Genomic DNA, 24,993 nt, shown 5'->3' with positions numbered 1-24,993 from the left:
TTGCATATGGCTCTATGGTTTCTTTCATTTAACATCAAAGACTTTTAAACTGTTCTTAGCTGATTAATAAGAATTTCTTAAAATTAGAAATTATAAAGACAGAAAACGTTTTTAACTGTAACATTAAATTTCCAGTAAAGTTTCCTTCATTTTATTCTAAGTAGGTTCATGATAGAAAAAGTTCCTTGTATTTCCCACTAATAATGGAAATCTTTAAGTGGAAAACAACAAAAATTAGTTTGCAACAATTACCAATATACTATAGTTTAATAGAAACATAGATCATACAGGTAATTTGAAAAGTATTTTAATATAAACATTCTTAAACAAAATGAAATAATGTTGACATTTTAGATTTAAAAAATTCATGGTTCCTCTAAAATACTAAGATGCCACCTCTATAGTAATTGCCTCACATTTTCCAGTTTCTTGATCTGTGCACGTCACGTGTAAAGATCCATCCCTATGCAAACAAAAAATAGTAACACTTCATAAGCTCAATTTATAAAAGCAGAAAGTTCGTAAGAAACTACTTGAGGACTTTGAGTAAATAAGAGATCATTTTACCTTTTGAAAGAAGAGTATTAAGAGACAAATAACTGAAACACAACTTCATGTCTTTATATTTAGAATCATATGCCATACTTGGGTAGTTGTTCTTTAAAAATCTCCTTCTGTGTCACTATGATGAAGGTTGCATTCCTTAAGAACCCATGATGATAAAGACCTTGAGTTGAAAACTTTATGCAAGTTCAAGATACATTGAGTTGTTTTCAATCTCAGGCCATGATAGATCTACCCTAATGAATTCTACCTTCTGGCTAAATATGATTTATGGAATAAATTGCCCTTAACGTTGATTTGGAAATGATTTACTTGTAAGACACAGTATTATGGATGGACTATTGTTAAAGAAATGATAACAGCTGAATTTAATTTGTAGTATATGTCCTATAGATTTCCTGTTTAAATACTGAAATAAACTTATCCTTTCATAGGACAAAAATCAATTATGTAAACCTTAGGAAATCATATTTAAAGTTAATAAAAATTATGTCTCAAACTTGCATGGACCAGTTTTTTAGGTTGACTACACCCATAATAATAAAAGAAGTCACAAAAAATTCAGAATGGTAATGACTTGAGATATACTTTTCTTGGTAAATAGTTAATTTTACAGGGAAAAATTTAAGTTACTGATAAGATCTTTACAAGCTTTTAATAAATGATTTTCTCAGAGTGACAACAGATGAATCAATGGAAAAAAAGGCAGAATCTCAAAGCAAATTTTCTTAACATCAGAAGTACATTAATTTTTTACCTTTTCATAGTAAGAACAGCTAATATATCACGTAATCCATTTTCTTTTTTATCTAAATCTTGGAGCACAACCTGTTTAGGCAAAAATAATACAAAGATGATTCAGTATTTTGACATTAATAAACTGATGCATCAATTATTCCAATGGACTAAATCTTATTCATTACTGAAAAAACCTTTTAAAACAGGGTTGTTTTCAGTTCTTTTACCATTTATCATAATTCAGAGCATAGAATTAAGCTTTCTTAACTGACACGTCTCCTCTAAAAGGAGGGCATGGAAGATAACTAATATTATTTGTCCCTCTTAAATGTCATGTCCTAGATTAAAATGATACTGTTTGTCTCAGAAAATAAAGACTGTTTTTCTTTTTGATGATTACACTATTACAGTAATGCGTACATTACATTTTGGCAAGCCTTTTATATATACTTTAAAAAATTCAAATATTTTAAACGCACTTGAAAAAACCATTTAAAAGAAATACATGTCAAATTCTTTTGTACTACTATGATTACATATGTAAGTAAGAATGATTAATGGATTTACTATAAAATTACTCGGTTTCCTAAAGAAAGGCATACTGACAGATCAAGTTTGAAAGTGACTTTTCAGATTTTGCCAACATGAAATTTTATGACCTTAGGTAAACACCAAGTTTACTCATTTGTAAACTGAGGCAGATGGAATCTGTAGAAGATTCTCTTCCAAATTCAGTATTATGTGACTAGTTTTTTCCTTTCCAGCATCTGGTAGCTACAGAGTCTCAGAGTAGTGTGTCCAGAGAAAATATAAGAAATGCACTGATTCAAGAGATGCATACTACTTCCATCTGAGTTTAGAGCCTGGTGCACAGCAAAATACTTTTATAGTGATACACTGCAGAAGTATATGGAGGAGCTTTGAAACCTTTACTAGCTTGAAGGAGCCCAGGCAAGAATACTGGAGTAGGTTGCCATTTCCTACTTCAGGGGATCTTCCCAAACCAGGGATTGAACCCAGGTCTCTTGTGTCTCTGGCACTGGCAGGCAGATTCTTTACCACTGTGCCACTTGGGAAGTCCATTACTTCTTGGGCATGTTTCTAAGCAAATTACATGGCTCCACCTGATACTTTTTAAAGGATGTAGAGGACCATATCATATGATCCAAGCATGTGGTATTTGAAAAAGCAAACTTATCCTATGTCAGAGGCAGCATACTGCAATGGCAAGAGCATGGGCTCAGGAGTAAAACCAACCTGAGGATAAATCTCAGCTCAATTAAGCACAAGGTATTTACTATCATGAGCCTGTTTCTTAATCACCTATAAAATGCACAACAATGTCTATCTCATAGCACTTGGGATTATGTTTGTAAATTGCCTAGTAGAGCACACTTGGCATTTAGCAAACAAATAAATGTCATTTCCCCTGCCACTGACCTTATTGTCAAGGAGGGTAGAGAGCACAAAGAGAAGAAGTAGAAACACAACTGTACTTCGTTTTCGTTTTCCTCTTTCAAATTGAAATAGCTTGTTTCTTCTCTTTCCAAAATGAATAAGTACAATTAATCCATTCATAACAATGTGTTAATCCCAGTGAAAAAACATTCATGTCTTATTCCCTGTCCTAGTCCCATAGCCTGTAAAGGTGAACCCACTGGGGTTGGCTGGGGGAGAAGAGGAAAGCTCATTCCAGAAGGAACTGTCTGAGAGATCCTAAGAATTTCTAAACAAGGCAAAGAGGGGAATAAATGACTGGTTGAAAAGTAGATTGTATTTTTTTGTGGGGTCTAAAGAAAGAACAAAGCACACATGATGGAATCCAATATGAAGGAAATAAAAAATGAAAATTTTTTGTACAGATTACCTGTTCAAATTAGCATATAATCATTTCAGCCTGTCTAAATAAGTTTTGTTTAAAAAAAAAGTGTTAAATGTCCTATATGCACAGTTTATGAATTAATGTTAAACTGAGCCTAAACCAGAAGGAAAAGCTAAACGGTTTCATGTGATTAATTCATAGTATAATCTGATATATTCACCTGTGCAAACTTGTTTTCTACTTTTGCAGAGTTTTTCCCCTCAGACTCATAGAGTTCAAGACACACTGAGGATATACTTCCAGGGGCCTGTAATGTGTGTTGTCTTCGAGCTGGCAAAGGAGTCCCTGATGGAAACAGTACTTTGAAGCTGTTGGCTCCTGATTCATCAACTCCCTAATAAGCAGGAAAATAATATGCACATCCTTTGATATCATTACAATGAGAAAAAAAATCACTATTAGAAATGATGATATAGTCCTTGTTGATAATCTCAACACTATAAAGCAGCAAAGAGAAGAAAATGGAACTGATCCTTAATCCCAACCCACTTTAAAAATAAACTGAAACATACACTTCTCAACCTGTATTAGAAGCTTATGATTAAAACGATAGCAAATTAAGAAATTAACAAATTAATATCAACTGAAAGAATATCAGAAACTCATTACAAGTAAAATTATAAACCTAAATTAAAAATTTTTACCAGTACAAGGTTTTATTTTAAAAACCATATGTATGTAAACCTGTGGCAATAACTTTATACTATGTATAGAAAAGTAAAGACAAGCTAAACATACCTTAACTAAAATATCCTTGGCCGAACACTCTATCTGAAGAGCATCTTCCACTGAAAGGCTTTCTTTCCCAATAAGGATTCCTGCTTCTATAGCTGCACCAATAGGGATGACCTCATCAGGAGGAATGGAATTGAGAAGCTCAACAGCTGGGAAAAGATCTCTAATCATTTGCTGTAGCCTTGGGATTCGAGAAGACCCTCCACAAAGGACAACCTAGAAAATAAAAACAATTTTCAGTTTTTTACTTTTAGAACAATGATTGTTTCTCAAAATTAGATTTAACAGGCCATCTTCATCACATGAAATGGTAAAATATAAGAAGCCCTATTTTAGCATATTATTTTAAACTTATTGTGTAAAATATACACATATAAACATGCATTTAGTACACTGTTAATGTTTAACATATTCTTTACTTATAATGACAAAGTTTAAAATGACGAAAGAGTAAAGAAAGAGCCCTGGTTATGGAGGCCAGTATCTGAGTTCCAATCCTGGCTCTATCACTTACATGCCAGCATTACTTCAGGGACAGTCCTTACCCTCTCTGGAAACCTTTTATTGGGTTGGCCACAATGTTCAGTTGGGTTTCTCCATAACAGCTGACGAAAAGGAACTTCTTGGCCAACCCTACAGTTTCCTCATCTGTAAATGGAGAGCCAATTTCCTGACTTTGCCAGGATTAAATGTTTCAATGAATATTGCCAGGATTAAATGTTTCAGTGAATATAAAGCCCATCATTTTCTCCCTCTATCCCTGTAAGAGGATTAAACATCCCCACCCACAGCCACTGCCCAGACACTGCAACCCCTCCCTTTTATTTCTCTGCTCCATACTCAGGACTGGCCGTGGGTTTAGCTTTGGCCAGGTGAACGTGAATACACTGGAGTACAACATATCTAAGCAGAAGTTTTAAAAGCCCTGCATGTTCCGCCAGCTGCTTTCCTCTTTCCCTTCCGCCACGAGAGCTGCTCCTTTAGCCTGGGTCGTGGAATGAGAAGCACACAGAAAAATGCCAAAGCAGTAGACACACGGCCACCTTCAGCTGCTCGTGTGGAACACAAGCAAGAAATAACTGTTCACTACAGAAAACCAGTGAGACCTGGGGGTTGTTCATTACTGTCACAAGGTCAACAAACTACAAAGACAACACTATATTTTTAAATTCTCAAAAGCTTGTATTTTAGAAGTATCTAGTGGGAAGCTGCTGTCTAGCACAGGGAGCTCAGCTCAGTGCTCTGTGATGTCCTTAAGGGGTGATCGCCTCCCCAAGAGGGAGGCAATAAATGTATACATATAGCTGATCCACTTTATTGTACAGCAGAAACTAACACAACTTTGTAAAGCAATTATACACACACAAAAAAAAAAAAAAAAAAAAAAAAAAACCAACCTTAATTCTAAGAATGTACTTGATCTTTAGTCAAGCAATTGAGGATTGTACCATTTGTGATATCTAATGTCAGGGTTGTATGACCAGTTAATGAAGGAAGAGAACTCATATTAACTGATCATCTATGGTACGTCACACCCTGTGCCATACATGGTTTTCATTTAATCCTCACAACAACCCTATAGAATAAGTTATAATACTTACCTGAAAGTTAAATATTAGCACCCTCCTAGTAAGAAGAGACAAGACAGTAAGGCTCAGGAAATTAAGTGATTGGTCTATTCTGGAACTATTAGCACTGTGAGCTTTCCAATTCAGCTGGATCTGTCTCCAAGCTCACCCCCTTCCCACCACTGCCTTGTACCATTTATACCATGTGCTTTCATCTTTATAAGCCACCCTTCCACTCATGTACCACAGTGCATAACATATGTATGCAAAAAAAAAAAAACCCAACTGAACTAAAACCTCTACAAACAGACAAAAGAATGCAACTTTCATGTTACAACATACACAAAAATAGTGAAAATATAAAACTTTCAAACTACAGCAAATTAAAAGAAAACAGTAATAAATATTTGTCAAACACTTGAACAAAGATGGAATTGGTAAATTCAGAAGCAGCTGAAGAAATGAGTAACAGACCAACAGATTTAAATAGGTCAATAAATGAAACCTCGGTGTGTCAAATACCCATCCTCCCTAACAGAACCAAAATTCAATAGTAAACTACATGCCTCAAACGAAGCCTGCAGTAAATAGCAGTTAATTTTCTGATTATACAGAGCATTTACACAAATAAATTTTAAAAAACCGTAAGATTTAATTGACTAAACAGTTAAAGAATATGAAATATTTACACATAAGGAAATACAAAATTAAACATTTACTATTTAGTAACATTGACAATACTTTTTCAAAGAATCCTATAATAGTAAAATATAGAGTAAAAACATCTCTTTTCAACTACTTAATGGAAAATTTATCTTTAAATGATAAAACTCAGTGTCAGCAATGTTATACTAAAATGTCTGTTCTCATACACTGCTGATGAAAGTATGAGTTAATTCAGCTCTTTTGAAAAGTAACTGAAGGTAAAAATAGACTTCTGCTATCTATATTCTTTGACTCAATATTTTTATTATAGAAACTTATCCCAAAGAATAATCTTAAATATAGGAAGAGATGAGCACCACTTTTCTGGGGAAGGGAAGACCCGATCTAGGAGTTCAAAAGAACAGTGAAATAACCTACGGTGCTCTTGCTTTTCTAGGATATTAAGAACCTATTTAAAATTCTTTCTTAAATTCTTATCGACTTATTTAGGCTGTGCTGCGTCTTTGCAGCCGCATGCACTTTCCTCTAGTTGCGGAGAGTGGGGCTACTCTCCTGTTGTGGAGCACAGGCTCCAGGGTGCACTAGCTACACAGCTGTGATTCCAGGGCTCTAGAGCACAGGCTCAATAGCTGTGGTGCACGGGTTTACTTGCTCAGTGGCAGATGGAACCTTCCGGGACCAAGGAGTGAAGCCCTGTCTCCTGATTTGGCAGGCAAATTCTTCACCACTGAGCCACTGGGGAAGTCCAAGAGTCTATTTAAAATTGTGTTGATGAAGACTATGTAGTAATATGGACAAAGAAATTGGTTATAATATTGTATAAGGAACATAAAATTCAAAATTGTGTAACAAATTTGACAAGTTTATTATAAAGTAAGACACTGGCCTATTTTCTGAGTTTTCTTATATGAAAATTCCTTTATCAACAACAATGAAAAAATGTATATATATTGTAAAAGAGTAGAAATAATCTTGGGAAAAAAACTACAAACCAGCTGGAATATTCTTGAAAGTCTCTAAATCTTCTTATGCAAGCAAATATGCAACATTTCTCAGCAAGCAGAGAGAAGGAGACTGTTGTACTGGTTAAAAGCAGAATTGGGAACCACAATGAGTTAAATCCTGGTTCTACCACTAGCCACATGACAACCATGAAGCTATTTATATCTTTGTACCTCTGTGCCTCCAATTATAAAATGGAGATAAATAATATCACCTACTTCATAGAGTTCCTGGTTAAGATACAGCAAGTTAATTCATGTGAAACACTCAGAAACAGTGCCTGACACCTAAGAAACACTCTAATATTTGTCAGTTTTTGCTTATATACAAAAAATACACTGAAAAGAAATTTTAATCTTTTTTGCTAATAAACACACATAACTGTGAGTTTATTAGAGCCATTAATCAAAATTTCCTTATTTCCCAATGTAAGGTAAGAAAATATTTACATGTATAAAAATACATGTATTTACATGTATAAAAATACCTTTCAATACCAAGGGGCCGTTTCCTAAATTCCCAGTCGAAAACTATTCCTAACATAAATAAGAAAAATACAAAAGTTATTACCTTGTTGATATCATCTGCTGTAAATCCACTTTGTTCTAAGACTTCTCTGATTGCTTCTATACATTTATTAAAAAGTGGAGAACACAGAAGTTCAAATCTTGCTCTGTAAAAACACATAAACACAGAAGAGACAGCAGAAATAAGTTAAACAAGACCTCTTTTTCTTGTAAAGGGTAATGTCAAAACCTACTGTGATAGATCTTTTAAGAGTAGGTTTATGATCAGAACAGGATATTAAGCACTCAGCAGAGCAATATCATGGGAGAAAAAAGTCTAGGTTATTCATCTACAAATGTATATAATATTAAATTCACATAGAAAAATTATCATACCCATAGCCTGCTTATAAGCTGTCAAAAAACCTAAAAATAAATTCTCAGTGTATGGCATTTCTACCAATAAATCTACTGATTCAAATCAAACCATAATTTGGAAATTTTTGCTATTTTTGTTTTAAAGTTTTAAAAACTGTTTCTCACTACTTTTCTTTATGGTCTGAGCCCCTGCTGCATTTAAGTTTGGTTATTTTGCACCCCCTGAGAAGCCTGAATGCTAGCAAATAAAATGACAAATTCTATTTCCTTCTTAATAACTGACATGAATAAGCAAACATTTACTGAGTACTTGGACAAACTTAGCACTAAGTTAAATATTCTGGAAACAGAAAAAGTATAAAGACTCTCTTGCCCATAAGAGATTAAAATTCAATGGAACAACTTTCTTTTAGGTTGTAGCTTGAAATCTCTTAAAATATCTAGAGAACTTTCTGGAGCCACTGGCCACTTGAGACTACTGAGCACTTAACTCTGGCTAATGCTACTGAGGAAATGAATTTTTAATGTTATTTACCTATTTAATTAACTAAAAATTTTAAATAGCCACTGGTGGCAGTGCTGACCTGGAATCAGGGAAAACCCAGGGAGAAAGAGGGAGCAAGCTGCAAGGGCCAGACAAAGAGAGAATTTAAAGCCTAAAAATAATGTAATGCTGTATTCTGGATATTCACTATGCTTCCAAGTCACCTGTTAGCTTGTTGGGAGGTTTAAATAGTGCTAACTCACGGTAGCTATTAGTATGGTGAGTAATACACAACACATAATGAGAGGACAATGGCCTCCCCTACCCATTCCTGGGTGGAGGTGCAATCATTTGTAACCAATGTTTTGGATTATGGAAAAGATATGAGCATTAAAAATAATTTTATGCACATTAAACCTGTGTTTACTAAATGTCACAAAAGCTATTAATATTTAAAATGTTGCCAATGGATGACAAAGCAAATAAAACCAAGACAGAGATCAATCCTCAGAGTAAGGTGACAGGTAATGAGCACGAACTCGGGAATCAAACTAGCTGGGTTTGCATCCCAGGTCTGTCACTTACTAGCTGGATAACCCTGGACAAGAAATGAAACCTCCTGTGTAAAGTAAGGAAAACAACAGCACTTACCTCATTGGGTTGCTATGAGAATTTGAGAGTTAATACATAAGAACGAACTTAGAATATAGCCTGGCACACAGGGGTAACAATGAAATAGTAAATAACCACTGATGCATGTGGAAGCCCCACAAAGAACTAGGGACTATACAGGTGGGACTGCTAGTCAAGAAAGGAAATTTACAAGTCTCAAACTTTCAAGTCTCCCCTCATCATTCTTTCAAAGGCCTGGGATGCTCCTGTCACACACTGCTCCTGGTAGGTTTAACATAACAGGGCAGTCACCACTGACATGATTGCTTTGTGAACAGTCACTTAGTCTGACAAGAGCTGAAAACCCTGGAAGTAGAAACATAAAAGCTCTCCTTTTATAGTGGGCTAAAAAAAGTGAGAAAATGAAAAATCCGAAGTGAGAAAATTAAACCTAAATGTGAATACATTTGGAACTTTTTGAAGTTTTTCGAACTGCAGTTTTACCTGGACACGTTGCAGTCAAAATCCTGACCTTCATACAATGAGTCAAGGAAGCAATTGGCGCTTCCCAAGGTTGACAAAGAATGTTTTGCAGTGTCAGCACCGTTCATCAGCTTCATCATGGCGCGGGCATTTCCTCTCACATCATGTCTGAAGGATCTAAACAAGAAATACAGTTTTTAAAGTTTAAAAATTAGTAGGTCATTTAGAATTTATTGTAATTAAAATCTGGATAATCCCCATTAGGATAATTGTAAGCTCATGAATCAGGGACCTCCCTGGAGTCCAGTAGTTAAGACTCTGTGCTTCCACTGCAAGGGGTGCAGGTTCCATCCCTGGTTGGGAAGATCCTGGATGCTGTGCCGTATGGCCAGTAAAAAAATAAATAAATAAGCTCAAGAATCAATATTAATACCAGATTTTATTTTTTCAGAATATATAAAGAAAGAGAATTTGAAGAGGGATCTCAGGAAAAATGAATAATCAATATCCTTAAGACTCTGAATTGCTGGATTGTTTAACCACAGTTATGGACTGCACTGAAGAGGTACAGGAGCCATCATCTTTTTGCAGATGAGACAAAAGGATGTTGAAGGAGATTCATGCAATTCGGTCAAGTCTCATACTTCACCCTTTACAACTGTAGCATGATTCTTGTTGAATGGCATAATCTGTCCAGCATTAAAAAATAAAACTAAACTAAAAGTGCTTCTTCAAAGAAACTTGAAACCTATAAAATATGTAAAATTACAGTTCTTCTACCTCCAAGGTGAGTTAACTGTTAAAACTGCTTGCTAAGTGGTGACTGATGGCTCTGCTTTTAAACATGTTTAAAACCCATAATAAAATTAACAGTGCCCTTCCTTGAGTGGGAGGGGCTTCCCTTGCGGTTCAGCTGGTAAAGAATCCACCTGCAATGCGGGAGGCCTGGGTTCAATCCCTGGGTTGCGAAGATCCCCTGGAGAAGTGAAAGGCTACCCACTCCAGTATTCAGGCCTGGAGAATTCCATGGACTGTATAATCCATGGGGTCGCAAAGACTCAAACACGACTGAGTGACTTTCACTTTCTTTCACTTTCCTTGAGTTGGAACACCTTTATAACAAAAAGCATCATAGGTCTTTATTGAACAAATGAGAAATCACCACTTTTTCAGGACTTTTTTTTTAACCCAGTGCAGTCAAACTGATGAAAACACTACTTTTTAGAGCAGCGATGTCCCAAATATAACCTTTATATATTTGACTCATGATGTGCCAAACAGGATTTGAATTTTGAATGGAATAATTACATCCAGCAACAAAACTAAAATATTCCTTGTGGTAATAGATAGCCCATAAGACTGGTTCATTGGAATCCAGCTACATAATCTTTTACACCTGTAAAAACTGTTCAGAAGGTAGTGAAGCCTTACTGCCTTTACCCTCCTTCACCCAAACATAAAAGCAACCACTGACGAATTAGGAAGTTGAACTTGAGATCCAAGTTCATGCAGTTCAGTGTCTGGTGGTCCCTTACACTGAGTGAAAACTCTAAGTATACTGCACTAGGCAGCTGGGTCTCTGCTTTCGCCTGTTTGCCAGGATAGATTGTATAATTTCAGACATGAAAATATCCAGTGCCCTGGAAAAACCATGCCCTCCTTTGAAAGGACAATTTCAAATAAATTGGGTAAAAAAAATTAAACCTGAAGCTAAATTTCAGGTTTATCACCAAACATATCAAGTCCATTAATACTCACCTCTGAAACTCTGAGGCTAGGTACTGTGCTAAGGTTTCTGTGAAGTGGATACCTCCAATGTTATTATCAGTGTTTGTTGAAAGAACACGGTATATTCCACTGTTAACTTCCATGACACTGATAGATAAGGATGTTCCTCCAAGTTTGAACACCAAAATGTTGCTAAAAAAAAAAAAAAACACGAGTAAGTTATGAGAGAATCATAGTATTGTAAAGCTAATTTTGATTTCTTAAACTAAGAAGTCATTTAGTTTAACTCCTGTAAATCACAAATGAGGAAACTGAAGCTCTTATGGGAGAAATTGAGGTGTCCATGGTTATCGCTTAGGAATGAATCAAGCCTAGAAACCAGATCTTCTGATTTTAAGTCAAAGCTCATTTTTATTTAATCCTGCTGGAAAAATTGTATTCTTTCTCACTAATTGGAGTTCAAGACACTAACTTTTCAAAGTAAATAAAAAAGAGATTTGCAATTAAAGTAAGTCTAAGAGCATTAAATATAGAAACCTTGTTAATACTCTTAGTTACTACTGCAATGTCCATGTTCTACAAAAGTTAAAACATATGCAAAACTAGGCATTAATTTCCTATGAATCAAAATCCAAAATTTCTGATATTCTACATTTTAGATTACTTAAATTCCTAGTGATTTATATTAGTTTCTTTGTGAGATATGAATGAAAAGATACAATTAGGGAAAATTAACACATCTGAATTGACATCCCTAAAGTTGTATAATGTGTCAGATCTATTAGGACCAGTTTTACAATTAAATTAGGAGTACATTTTACTATTTCATTATCAAATGAAATCTTAAATTCCCATCCTGGCTTTTCTGTTATCTCCTGCCATGAAAGTCCTCACTGTTTTTCTAAGCATGTTTAATATTCAATTGGTAGTAAACTTAACAGTGTCCTAGAGCTTCAGTTGTAACTTGGCTGGCTTATAAACTGCAAATCTTCCTTCACTAAAGGGACAAAGTGTTAGATGATAAGAGAAGGGCAGAAGAGCGCAACCCTCCCTCCTGTTGTATCTGTTCTCTTTTATTTGAAAGAGACATCTTTCTCATTTATTTGAAAAACTCTAGATGAGGATTTTGATGTCTTTCCATCTATAAAAGCTTGGAATGACTGCACTATATAACAATCTCTATTGAAATAACTGCTATCATCTAAAATGTTTTCTGCACTGAAAAACTTAAATCTGAAAATATGGTTTTTACCTTTTTCCAGTGGGGGAGTCTTGTCCAATTCCGTAAGCCAAAAGAGCTGCAGATGGTTCGTGGATTAACCGCAAAACATTAAACCCAGCAGCTCGGGCTGCTTCCCTGTGGACAATGTGCTTTTAATCAATATGGTATCGCATGTTCAAGTCTACATTTTTAGAAATGCTCTGCTAAAGACTTTATACAATAGGAAATAAGATTTCACAAGCAGAACATGAAGGGTAATGATCTTTTAGAAGCAAGATAACTGAACACAAGAAACAGACCTAAGTCTTTAAGTGTAGAGATCAATTTCTCTTTAAAATAATAATGTTCAGAGTCTATTTTCTTGACAAAGAAGATAACATGTGTCCATATTAAGGGAAAGAAAGCTCTCCAAATGCTTGAGCTTACAATTTCAGAAAGAGATTAGGACATATTTTATAATTCATTTCAGAGTTAATACAATACATATTTATAAAACACTTACAATACATTTCCAATTTCTTTACTTTAGGTTCACAGCTTTAACATTTCACAAGTACAAGTAAACAAAGCAATTCTGTGGCCCAGAAGCAAATCAGATGTTCAGCAAAGCCCTACAAGGAACTCTATCCACAGACCAAAAGACTGGGTGCTTGCCAATTACATTTGCATAACAACTTATGAAAACTAGATATAATTTTTTGTTTAGATGTTTATCTAAGTTAAAAAAAACTCAAATATTTTCTAAAATTGCTTATTTTTATACAATTCCTACATAAGCCTTAATTACAATACACTAAGGCAAAGTGATTCACAAACGTCAACTTAATCTGGTCATCAAATGTTTCCAATCAAAATAGTGAGGAAGATATTAATACATGCAGTTTCAGGTTCTTTTGACACTTCATAAAATATAGCAATATTAATGATTATTACCACGCTTTTACCACAGGATTTACATATATAAATATATACATGATTTACAAACACAACATTTTGTATAAGGTATTTTCACATATAATTTTACCTTTTACTATATAGCAATGTTGAGAAATTTATATTTCCTTTAAGAGAAACTTCAATTATACTTACCCAAGAGCACTTTTTTGCTTTTCTCCAAAATCAAATGGAACAGTAATGACTACATCATTGGCATCTGAGCCCAAGACAGAATGTGCCGTTTCTGTATATGAAAAAAAATTTTTTAAGTTCATGAAACTTAATGTGGTAATCATGTCATGACATACATAAGTCAAATCATTACACTATACCCTTTAGTTATATAGTGCTGTATGTTAATTATATCTCAATAAAACTGGAAGAAAAACATAAATTCTGACAATACACAAAAATGTCAAGTGATACTGAGGTTTATTTTTTTGTGCCAAAGATCTTTTTATTATAAAGATTTCCCAATTTGTGAGGCTGTCCCACCCCACTGATCTCCTTCTCTTGTTCTCTTAAACTGTGCACTACTTTCTATGGTTTTGGTATAGTTTGTGGACATGTGACTAGGTACTTTCTAAAGCATATAGTTCTCAGGCTTCCAAGTTTCAACCATCTCCCAAATGAGATGGGCTCCACTGAGAATGGGCTTCTGATGCACAAAGGTGCAGACCAACTACCATAAAAGGCTGCCCTCCATCCCAATTACTTTCATCACAGATTTCAGAGCTGAAGTAAGCCTCATCAACAATCTACTCCAGAAGTCCTCAAGTTGTTCCACAGGAGGCTGCTCAGCTCCAGGCTTTTGCCTGAAGTGATAAAGCCAGACCTACCTAATCTGCTTAAACACTGTGGAGATTGTACTATCTTGAGGGAGACATAATAATTCACTTTTCACCAGCTTACTGGCCACTTTGTCTTCAGAAGTTTTGAAAACCCTGATTTGGCCCCATCCATTTACATTTCTTCAGGGGAAACCACAGTCAAGGAAAAGAAGTCATCTAATCAAGGTCACATGGCCAGTTAGCAGGCCAGTCAGGTCTCGCATAATTTAGGCCTCCTCACTGCACATCTGCTCAATCACCCTGCTTCGCTCCAGATCAAAAAACACCTCTAGCTTTTTTAAAAGGCCAACTTTTAAAAAGATCTTTTCCTTTGCTCAATACCTTTCATTTTACTAAATATCAGTCTGGCAACATCTTCTGGGCTGACAAATTTCTTTTCTTCTCCAGTATTTATTTCATATAGTAACTTCCCATTTTTTTCAATGACCTGTGAAAGAAGTGTGTTAAAATAAGAAATGATTTTAACAAAATACAAAGTTTCAAATCAATATAATTGGGTCACGACCTTGGCAATTATTCTGTGTAACAGGGAAATAATAATAGACGCATACTCACTAAACATTTACTTTCTGTGATGTATTTCCGAGACTGAGGATCATCAGAGCTGTCCATGGAGACAAATATAAATATTTATATCATCATCATTGATATATGTTTTAAAGATTATATTCTTCAAACCCACAAATATAAAAATATAATTACAGTAATTCCATGAAAGCGTTAATCTTCACATTTGAAAGTAAATAACTCTTACTGTTCTGATCTTACTATCAATAGATGTTATACATTTGAGAATATTTTCATAGTATCAATTACTTTAAGTCCTATAGTATCATATCTTTGATCATATCTCAGAGCCAAACCACGAGATTAAAAAGGACAAAAGGAGGTAAAACCTCAAACCGGAATACCTAACACCATCTTTGTTGCTTGGTTTCTGAACATGAATCAATGTCTGAAACCTAAAAGCAAAAGTATGAATATTATTATATGTAAAAGTACAGAGTACTACAAGTAGATAGATATTATCCTATACAAAGTAGGTACTCAAGAAATGTGTATGGCAAGGAAAAAACTAAGACAATGGGTGTTATGTTGCTCAAAATAGAAATAGGAATTAATGCAGACTAGTGCAGATTACAAAACGTTTCCACTGAAGCTTCCCAGCACTTAAGCGGGGTTAGTTTGGCAGGTAGTATTCAGGAGTAACAGATTTATAGACAGTCAATAACTTACAAGCTGATAAGGGGAGGAGTCATTACTTGATCCCAGGTCTTCTCTACCAGGCTAGGTAGACTGCCTTGCAGTGAAGACAGTGAACAACTAAGGTACTTTTGCCTTGAGCAGGGATAAAAGTCTGATTTTTGGCCTAATTTCATCTATAAATGAAGATAAAGTCAATCCTTCCACTTAACCCTTCTTGCAAGGGGCTGCAGCTATTCTGTCCAGAGACCAGTCTTAACTGTTTAGTAGGAGATGAAAATTAACAGTGGTTCTTCACTGAAGGGTTACCGAACATGAGGGCCCTAATCTGTGTAAACAAGGGGGAAATGAAAGGGACTTAAAAATGGGATTAATTTGGCTTAGAACTTTGTTGGCAATACTTATAGATTCCTCCTATCACCTCCACTATGACAGGTAAGCAGTTTGTCTAACGTCACATGGCTAATTAATAGCACAACTGGCTGGAATCCAGATCTTTCATATAAAGTTTAGTATTCTTTCCACTAACTCCTGCCCTCTTTTCTAAACCCAGTATTTATACCATATCCTGGACAAATATTTTAAGGATAAGAAAAAAAAAGACTAAGTGTGCCTATGGTAACTTTTTTCCCCTTCAATGCTGTAATGTTGGCCTGACATGTAGTGGTTCAGATGCCTTTAGAACAGAATTTAAGTCAACCAGGATGATTTCTCTGAGTATGTTATCCATCACTCAGATAATTTGCCAGAAAAGGGTATTTTAATGGCTCTAAATGGAATTTAATGAACTCTTAGAAATGGCAGTTTTGGACCTGATAGGATTAATGGGATTTAAAGAACTTTTAGAAATGGCAAATTCTTTCTCAACTGAGGGGTCTCGTTCATTTGAGGACAGAAAGCACATGTAGCTCTGAAGGTCTCAGAGAGGTAAGGTCCTGGAGGTTAGCCAGTGGATAAGCAGAAAGCAGAGGATGGAGATGATGGACAAATGTTGACAGTAGCGCCAGAAAGTAGTGGACTGACCCACATCTGTGTACAGATAGCAACTTTATTTGTCCACACCAGGATCAAGTCACTTCACAGAGAGACAGAGGGTGGTGGGAGGCTGGTATACACAGCACCATTTACTTTGCAGGCTTCGGGAGGCAGAGCATCACTCCTACCAGGGCACCCTGGCCTTCATCCTCCTCTTTCTTGAAGGGCCCCTTGCAATAGGCAGATCCTCGCCCCACACTAACATGCTACTAGGCTTGTTCCCCCCACCGTCCCAGCACAGAGCCTGTTACAGCCATCTGTCCACTGGGTCCTCATGCAGCTCCTATGAGGTAGCTGGGATGGCCTCCCACTGCAGAGGGGAGGGGCCTGAGGTACAGAACGGTGAAGCGACCTGCTTGTGGACGGATGGGGAGTCCCAGCTGGGCCTAGAGCTCAGGCACAATATCTGGGCCTGTTTTCCTCCAGTCTCCCTTTATTACAACTTCCTCCTCTGAACAGGCTTTGGCCTGTTATTCTGTTGACTTCTTTAGGATCTTTCCCTTTAGTTTTATTCCCACCTTTAAGTTACTTCACCCACCAGGTCTGCACACTACTGCCTCTAAAGTTCAACTTGACCTTCATGCTTTAGCACTTCTCTTACCTCCAATAAATCCCTGCCGGAGTACTTTGCTAGCATTAAGTGATTAATAGAGTATGGGCCTAACTCTTTCAAGTACTTCCTTAATTTTTCAGAAAATCTAACCATCTACAGGTAGTGTTATCCAGTTGTAACTGAAATGGATCCCTCTACATAAGGGCCTAAAACAACACAGAAGAAAAAAAAATTATCTCCATTTCCAGGCCTTTTTAAAGCAAGGAATCTATGCCTGGGTGTGGAGTTAATACAAGTCCACGAGAAGTCATAAATATCAATACTGTAGAATCTTTCCTTAAAATACAACTGTTAGCAGTGTTTCAAACATACATTAATATGCTGCTGTGACTGAAAACATGACAATCATAATTTCACTTTGTCTTCTGTTATGCTATTCATCTAATTTTCTGGAAGGTACGAGAAGGTACAAACTTCTCTTTAGAGATAAAGAAACTGAGGCACAAAAAAAAGACAAGTGATTTGCTCAATGTAACAAAGCGTGACAGCATCAGAACCCAGGAGTTCTAACTCGATTCCAGTGTAGTCTACCTCACGCCTCCTCCATAATCACTCGTTCACCAGAGCAGCTTGCCTGCCTGCCATCTGTTCCTGGTTCCAGGGATGTTCCCACTGTGGTTCGGACCATTTCTCCACCTAATGGTATTTCCAGCATTTAGGTAAGCAACTGAGCTGCAAAATATAAAACAAAACCTCTCCCAACAGGCCTGTACTTTTTATTTCACTCTCTACATTATAGGAGGGCTTCCCTGGTGGTTCCAGGGATAAAGAATCTGCCTGCAATGCAGGAGACACAGGTTTGATTCCTGGATCAGGAAGATCATTGGAAAAGGAATGGCAACCCACTCCAGTATTCTTACCTGGATAATCCCATGGAAAGAGGACCCTGGCGGGCTACAGTCCATGGGGTCACAAGAGTCAGACATGAGTCAAGAGACTAAGCCACCACCACCACCACTAGCTTATAGGAAAGCTTTTTAAATTCCAAGTCTGCTTTTTATATTTCTTGAAATAACTCATGTCTCTTACATCTCCTGCATCAGCAGGCAGGTTCTTTACTACTAAGCCACCTGGGAAGCCCAAATAACCACTAAGAGCTTTAAGACAGGTTAATGATGGTCAGTTATGGCTTCCCTTCTAAAGTAAGTTGGAAGCCTGGCTCAATACCATCTTATCTCCTCTAGGAAATGTGTGTGTTTCAGAGAGAAAAGGGGATGTATCTGTAAAGGGCTGGTGCTTTTAAAAAGAGTTATCTGTTGCAGGCTGTCCTTATTCATACCACCCTCAATTGTTACCAAACCTATTCTCTTCTAATATATGCCATTAACAAGGTGAACTTTTGTCTACACCTTGTGAGAAAAAGTGACTCTGGAGAGTTTCCTAGAAGAAACATTTTCTCAGTCTTGCCTTTTGCAACATTCTAGACAGAAAACAAAGACACAGAGAACAAAATTAGCTACAAGTATTTGGGAAGCTTATATAATCCAAATTGTTTCCATGATCTCCAAATGACAAACCAAACCTAAAGATATATAAGTAGGAATATAAAGAAACCTAAACATGGAATGCAAAGAATTTACTTATAGGGAGTATTTTATAAGATAGCTAATTTCTCATCAAAGATTATCAACATGAACCAAAACACATGATTGTGGCTTCCTATCAGTTCTGAATCATATCCATAGAGATAGACTAAGGACAAGTAAAATGGAGGGAAAGATGGTTTGACTATTAAGTGCTTGCTAGTAGTTATGTCACAGACACAGCAAATATAAAAAGGGACCAATACATGTTGTGTCTACAATAGCCTAATGAACTACAGAGAGGTTTTAAGAACTGAAGATTGTAAACTCCAGGAAGCAGTCAAGTTAAACTAGTAGAGATTTAAGCAATGAGGTCATGGTGTACAACCCTAATCCTGTATCTTGTCAACTACTGTGCCTCACCCCAGCCTTCTCTCAGCCAAGGTCATATGCTTTAATAACTTACATGTGTATAGTGCTTTAAACCCTTTCACATCTATTTCAGCCATCTGATCCTCACAACAACCCTGTGAGGTAGGCAGGTTTAGCAGCTGAGGAAGCTGGTGTAGAGAGGTAAACTAAAGTGTCTCCCATCAGTGACGAAGCCAGGGCTAGCTAGCTCTGCGGCCTTGGCTGTATCCTTTTTCTACTGGGCAACCCCTTGCATTTCTAAAGGGTCTTTCAACTAGTGGAGACACCTGGGAGCAGCCACTAGCACATATGTTCCTACCACTCCACATATTAACCGTTCATCCACTCTTTTTTGTCTGAGGACATGGAAAAGGAGCTGGGGTATCAGGAGGCATCGGTTGGACCCAGGCTCTGCCAGCGTAGGAAATACACTCTTGCATGATCAGCTCCTAACTTTTGGTGTTTGAAATTAACCTCTGAAGCAACTTTTCAAGTCCTAGCTGGAAAGCCCCGGTTGCCTCTTCCACTGCCGTGGCCAAGCGTCTGACCGCAACCACCGCATCCCTGCGGAGCTCGTTGGCAGTGTCCTGCTGAGCGCTGGCCTCCTCGCCAATGGCAATCAGCCGATCCAGTTTTTCTTGCTCCCGCTTTGAAAGTTCTCGTGCCAACCTCCTGTTTTCTGCCAGCTCGGCTGCAATAGTCCTGGCCACTGACCGCCTTCTTCGCCGGGCCCACCTGGGAGGGGGCTCACTGGTCAAAGGTCTATCCCCACCAGAAACAAAAGGAGCCCTGGAGGAGGAGGCTGGAGGCTGCTGTGCGGAGGCCACCCCGTGAATGTTTCGGCTGGAGCTGGAGCAGGGGCTGGGCTCACCGGACACAGCCAGTCTGGTCATGGGGATGCTCTGACAGGGGGCAGCTGCACCTCTGAAAAGGTGATGAGAGCTGCTGTAGCTGGGGGTCCCTTGAGAGCACCCTGAAAAACAAAGCAACAATGTTGCAGAGAGGACATTCCTGCTATGGGAATGCTTGGAGCCAGCTGCAGAGTTGAGAGACAAGGACAAAACCAAGGCATCTCTCTGCAGGGGGTGGGGAAGAATTCGTTTTCTCATGCGGATATTTTGGTCTGCTACAATAGTTAGGTCCAAAACTTCCCCCTCTGCCTTCCATGGAGCTATCCAACCCTTTCTACAGCCACAAGTTCCTAAGTCCCCATTATAAATAATGCCCAAACTAGTTTGGTTCTGAAGAGTACTTGAGGTTTAAAAGAGTTCCAATATCATACATACCTAGGGTTATAGCTTTTAAAAATCTGGAGCCCTTTCTCTCACCATTAGGTTTAAACGAGAGGGCAGGGGCTGAAATAGCGACTATGCTGAAGATGTCGCCATCCAAACACACACTGATGAGAACCAAGTGACTCTGAGACCCCGACCCTTCACACGCTTGGGGGTTACCTGCACCCGAGGATTCATCCCAGGAGTCCTCGAGGTCACTGGTTTCTGGCATCTGGTCACTGACCCTCAGCTGACAATCATCTGATTCCTTCACTGTTTTCAAAATAGGCTGATGCTCTGCTGCCTGAGTCCTTTTTGCTCCCAGAATGCTGGTCCCCTCCTCCCCTGGGGTGTCAGGGGCTGCTAAATTCAGGTCACTGTGCTTGGCCCAAGCAGCGTCCTCCATTAAGTTGTCTGCATCAGTCACTATCTGATTTCGGAGAAGCCGATCCAAAGTATCATAAAAGGGACAGTGTGGTGGGTCGCCCATACTTGTGGCGTGGGCCACATAGGCCTTTAAATATAATGCCTTCAGGACTTTGAACTTGGAGCGGCACTGACGCTCGGTGCGGCGGAAGCCTTCCTGCTGCATCCGCTTGGACACGGCCTGATAGACATCTGCGTTGTGATGCACGGTCTGCAGGCGCTGAATGTACTCTGCCTCGCCTAGTATGGAGAGAAGCGTCCGTGTCTCTTGTCTGGACCACCGGATGCCCGCACTGCTATTGGAAGTGGCCATGGCGGACTGGGAAGAAAGGCTAGCTGGAGGAGACTCCTGGGCAGGAGGGTGCCGACCTGAAGGTGTGAGGAATTTCTGTGTGCTCCAGTCTATCTCCAGGAGCCAGCCGCTTCTTCCCTCTCTGGGCTAATTGCTGAGAAGCCAGGTCGGAGGACTGCATTTCTGGCTGGAAGGCCACAGGGGAATGAAAGTTACAGGAACGGTGTAAGGATAATTGTGGCAGTAAGTTAAGCGGTGCTACCTGTAAGTAGGTTGCAAAAAGAAAGGATGCCAGGGTTGAGAAAAGCCCAACTCTGGGAGTTCGCTCAGGATGGGGACTGGACCAAGGGCTACAAAGGGCCTTACTGGCTTGGCAACAAGGGGACTGGCTTCTCCACAAAAGGCAGGATGCTTCCAAGGCTGAGACCTGGAACCACCGTGTATCTGTAAAAATCACCATTGTCTTGTAAGTAGATAGACCAACAGGGGCGGGGATGCCTGGATCCCGAGACACATCACTCTGGAGAAGGGACAGCAGGACTGTGGTGCGGTAATACGTGTCTGCGTGGCTCCTTCCTCGCTAACCTCGGCCTGGGTGGTATGCTATGCCGTGTGTTACCCATCTGACTGTCACCACTGCGCTCCTTTGTTAAAAGGTAACTTCCAGGGCCAGAAAAGCAAGCTAAAGTTGTTCTCACTAATACAAAGCTTTTTGCCTAATATGGCAGAAGACATCCACATCTTTATTTCCACCACCTGCCCCCAAATATCAACAAAACCCAAAACGGGCTCCCAGAGAGATGCACCTATAGAACTATTCTGGATTTTGACCGTGTCAATGCCAGTACCCTGGTTGTGATAGTGTAGTATAGTTTTTCAAGATGTTACCAGTTGGGAGAAAATGGTAAATCCAGAAATAGATTGGATCTCTCTGTATTATTTCTTGCAACAACATGTAAATCTACCATTATCTCAAAAAAACAGTTTAATTAAAAAAAATATTATTGGCTGCTTACTTCCTGCCTTTTTTTTTTTTCAGTTTATAATTTGAAAAATTTAGACAGCAACTCAATTTATTTTCAATATGCTCAGTACTAAGTTTAGTCAACAGATATATGGATATGCGAGTGTATGTATCTTCACAACAATTTGAATTCTCTCCAAAACACTATAGTTTTTGACTTAATCACAGATATTCTGAAGAAAAAAAAATGAGCATTAAGTTCAACTTACCTAAATATAGGTAAGAGATAGTAAAAAAACAAAATCTGTATGTATAATATATATATATATATACACACACACACACACACACACACACATCAAATTTAATCCATGAGTTCCCAAACCTAAAAACAACACAAGGAAATTTCTACTTAAATTCTCACCTGAATAAGGTAGAAAGGAAAGAACCTGAGGTTAAGAGTTAGGTGTCCTGGACCACAGTCCTGTAGAGTTCACCCCACTAAACTAATTTAGGGATACTGTAACTTCTGCGTGCTTTGATTTTCTTATCCAGAAATGAGGAGGTATAAAATCTGCCCTACCAATCTTACAGGGATTTCTGTGGATTAAATAATAGATGTGAAAGCACTTTGAAATTTAAAAACACTATATCAAGTATTACAACTCCAATGAAAATGAAAACCCCTAATTTATAATTCTAATTTGAGGTAATCTATAATTTGAGGAGACAGAAGTCTGGGGAAGCAGGCCTCTTTAATCTTTTAATTAAAGTTATAGCAGATGATTAGCCTGATTCTTAAGTCTTTAATTAAGCTGTTTTCCCTAATGATTAAAGGTGTAAGCCAACTGGAAAAGTTAGTTCTCAGAAAGTGTCACAAAGAGATCTGAAGAAGAAAATCAATAGCTTCTACATAAATATTCACCAATTACAATAGACTTCACAAAATTCAACTATAGTGCAAAGAAATCTTCAAATTCCCACACAATCTCCCAGTTTAAAGAGTACTGTAAAAACGTGTTAAGTTCAAACTGCCACCTCTGAATGATACAAATTATCAAAACTAAATGCACACTGGCATCTACCAATACTAACAGACCTGTAAGTGAGAAGCAAATGTCTAAATGTCTCCGTGAATCTCATCATTCAGAAAATTCAGCACTAATATCAAAAGATAACAGCCTACTGGGGAATTCTGTGAAATGACTCAGTCATTAAAAACAACGAAAAACACACTGGAGTTTCTAGTTTCATTTCAAATTATGCTTACATTTAAATTATAAACATGTTTTTTGTTACCATAGGTGAAAGTATTATTTTACTCCATACCTTCTGCCAAGGATCTGCTTGACTTTCATTACTGTGTTTGAAATATTCCTTATTCTACTTTGTTTTGCTGCCAATCCAACAACCTGAAAAAGAGCAATCTATTACAACACGTCATTTTATACTTATTTCAATGTACAAAAATGAGGAGAATGGTACCTCTTCATTTTTTGAGTAAGCAACAATGGCTGGAGTAACTCTGTCGCCTGCATCATTTGCGACCACATCAGCCCGGCCATCCTGGAGGTAAATACACAACTGTATTAGTTCTTTTGAAATGAAATATAGTCTCCTTAGACACATTCAGACATATGTGGGGCCCTGTGACTGACATATATGTGGAAACAAAAACTGCTTTACTGTATTTCCTCGATCTTAATGACCAGAATTGTACAACCAGCTGCCTCTTTTCAGTCTGTTCTGCATAGTTGATAACAGAAGAGACATGATAATAACCTCTCTATATAAAATAACGTGTTAATACATTAACTTTTCTATCTCTTTTCCTTTTCCCTGTAAACGCTAATCTTTCTTCCCTCTTTTTACATATGATGAATTAGCAACAATCCTTCGGCTTTTCCCTACAAATCATTTGACATTTAACCGTGAGACGAGTATCAGGGCTGTCCCTTATTATGGTTCCTTCCGCCTCCCCACAGACGAGAAGAAGCCCTAAACTCCTAGTCACACACTCATTTCCAGAAAGAACAAGTGAATGGAGCACACACCATCAACTGGCTTCCTACGCTTCTCGGGATTAACAGGTCCAGTTCCAGATCGCCGCCACCTTGCTCTTTCTTGGCAAACGTCCAGAAACCTCCGGGTACCAGACGCTCGGGTCCCCCTCCCGGCCTCCTGCGTCCATGAGGTCCCCAGGTCCGCCTTCCTTCTCTAGGCCTCCAGCGCCCAGGACGTGGCCGGGTCCGTCCCCACCCCCGGGGGGGGAACTCCAGCTCCCAGCGTGTCCCTGGGTCCGCCCCCCAAACCCCCGGGGCCTCCAGCGCCCAGGACGTTCCCGGGTCCGCCCCCGCCCCTGGGGCATCCGGCGCCCAGAAAGTCCCTGGGTCCGCCCCTGGGCTCGGGGCCTTCGGAACACAGGATGTCCCCGGGTCCTCCTGCACCCAGGATGTGCTGGGTCCGCAGCTGCCTTTCCTGAGGGGCCGCAGGGAAGAGGCCGAGTCCGCCCAGCCCTTAGCCCCGAGACTTCCTCGCAGAATCGCCTCTCCGTGCGACGTCCCTAGGCCGGCGACACGCCGTTCACAACCCCGCAGACCAAAGGACTTGGCCTCGTACCCAAAGGACGCTGCACCCGCAACCCAGCTCCCCGAGTCCCTCACCTTATAGACGGCCACACAAGCTGATGTGCAGCCCAGGTGAACCCCGATGGCCGCCATGAGGCGGCAGAGACGCCGGCAGCACTAACGGGTGGTTTCCCAGCAGCAATAGCGCCGGGCCGCGGCACAGCCCCATCAGGCACCGCGGAGACTTCGCATTCCCGTCCACCCACTGCGCCCCGGCCCTTGCGGAGGCCGCCCGCGTCGCCGCCAATCAGCGTGAAGGTCCCGCCTTTT

General features: G+C 38.8%; 1 protein-coding gene and 1 non-coding gene across 4 annotated transcripts; one reads left to right on the top strand and one right to left on the bottom strand.

Moving 5' to 3' along the window:
* Positions 1-291: 291 nt before the first annotated feature.
* Positions 292-24,983, bottom strand: LOC129625459 (heat shock 70 kDa protein 14). 3 transcript variants are annotated; one of them, XM_055543870.1, is made up of 14 exons: positions 24,760-24,983; positions 23,582-23,662; positions 23,426-23,508; positions 14,911-14,959; positions 14,677-14,782; positions 13,658-13,748; positions 12,599-12,703; positions 11,377-11,538; positions 9,640-9,795; positions 7,726-7,828; positions 3,923-4,135; positions 3,345-3,518; positions 1,322-1,392; positions 292-463 (listed from the first exon to the last, which is right to left on the bottom strand). In XM_055543870.1, exons 1-14 carry the CDS (start codon positions 24,814-24,816, stop codon positions 385-387), a joined length of 1,530 nt encoding a protein of 509 aa, XP_055399845.1. In that variant the 5' UTR covers positions 24,817-24,983; the 3' UTR covers positions 292-384. The 3 variants fall into 3 exon arrangements, with proteins under 3 accessions (XP_055399845.1, XP_055399844.1, XP_055399843.1); XM_055543869.1 differs by lacking the exons at positions 3,345-3,518; positions 24,760-24,983 and adding exons at positions 19,615-20,113; positions 20,595-21,319 and having other exon boundaries at positions 23,582-23,615; XM_055543868.1 differs by lacking the exons at positions 23,582-23,662; positions 24,760-24,983 and adding exons at positions 19,615-20,113; positions 20,595-21,319.
* On the top strand, positions 2,894-3,017 carry LOC129626341 (small nucleolar RNA SNORD22). The gene has a single exon (XR_008701939.1). It is a non-coding gene; the product is annotated as a small nucleolar RNA SNORD22 (small nucleolar RNA).
* Positions 24,984-24,993: the final 10 nt, after the last annotated feature.

Source organism: Bubalus kerabau, chromosome 13 (assembly GCF_029407905.1).
Source record: "Bubalus kerabau isolate K-KA32 ecotype Philippines breed swamp buffalo chromosome 13, PCC_UOA_SB_1v2, whole genome shotgun sequence".
Taxonomy (NCBI): domain Eukaryota; kingdom Metazoa; phylum Chordata; class Mammalia; order Artiodactyla; family Bovidae; genus Bubalus; species Bubalus kerabau.
This window is presented reverse-complemented; position numbering and strand designations above follow the sequence as displayed.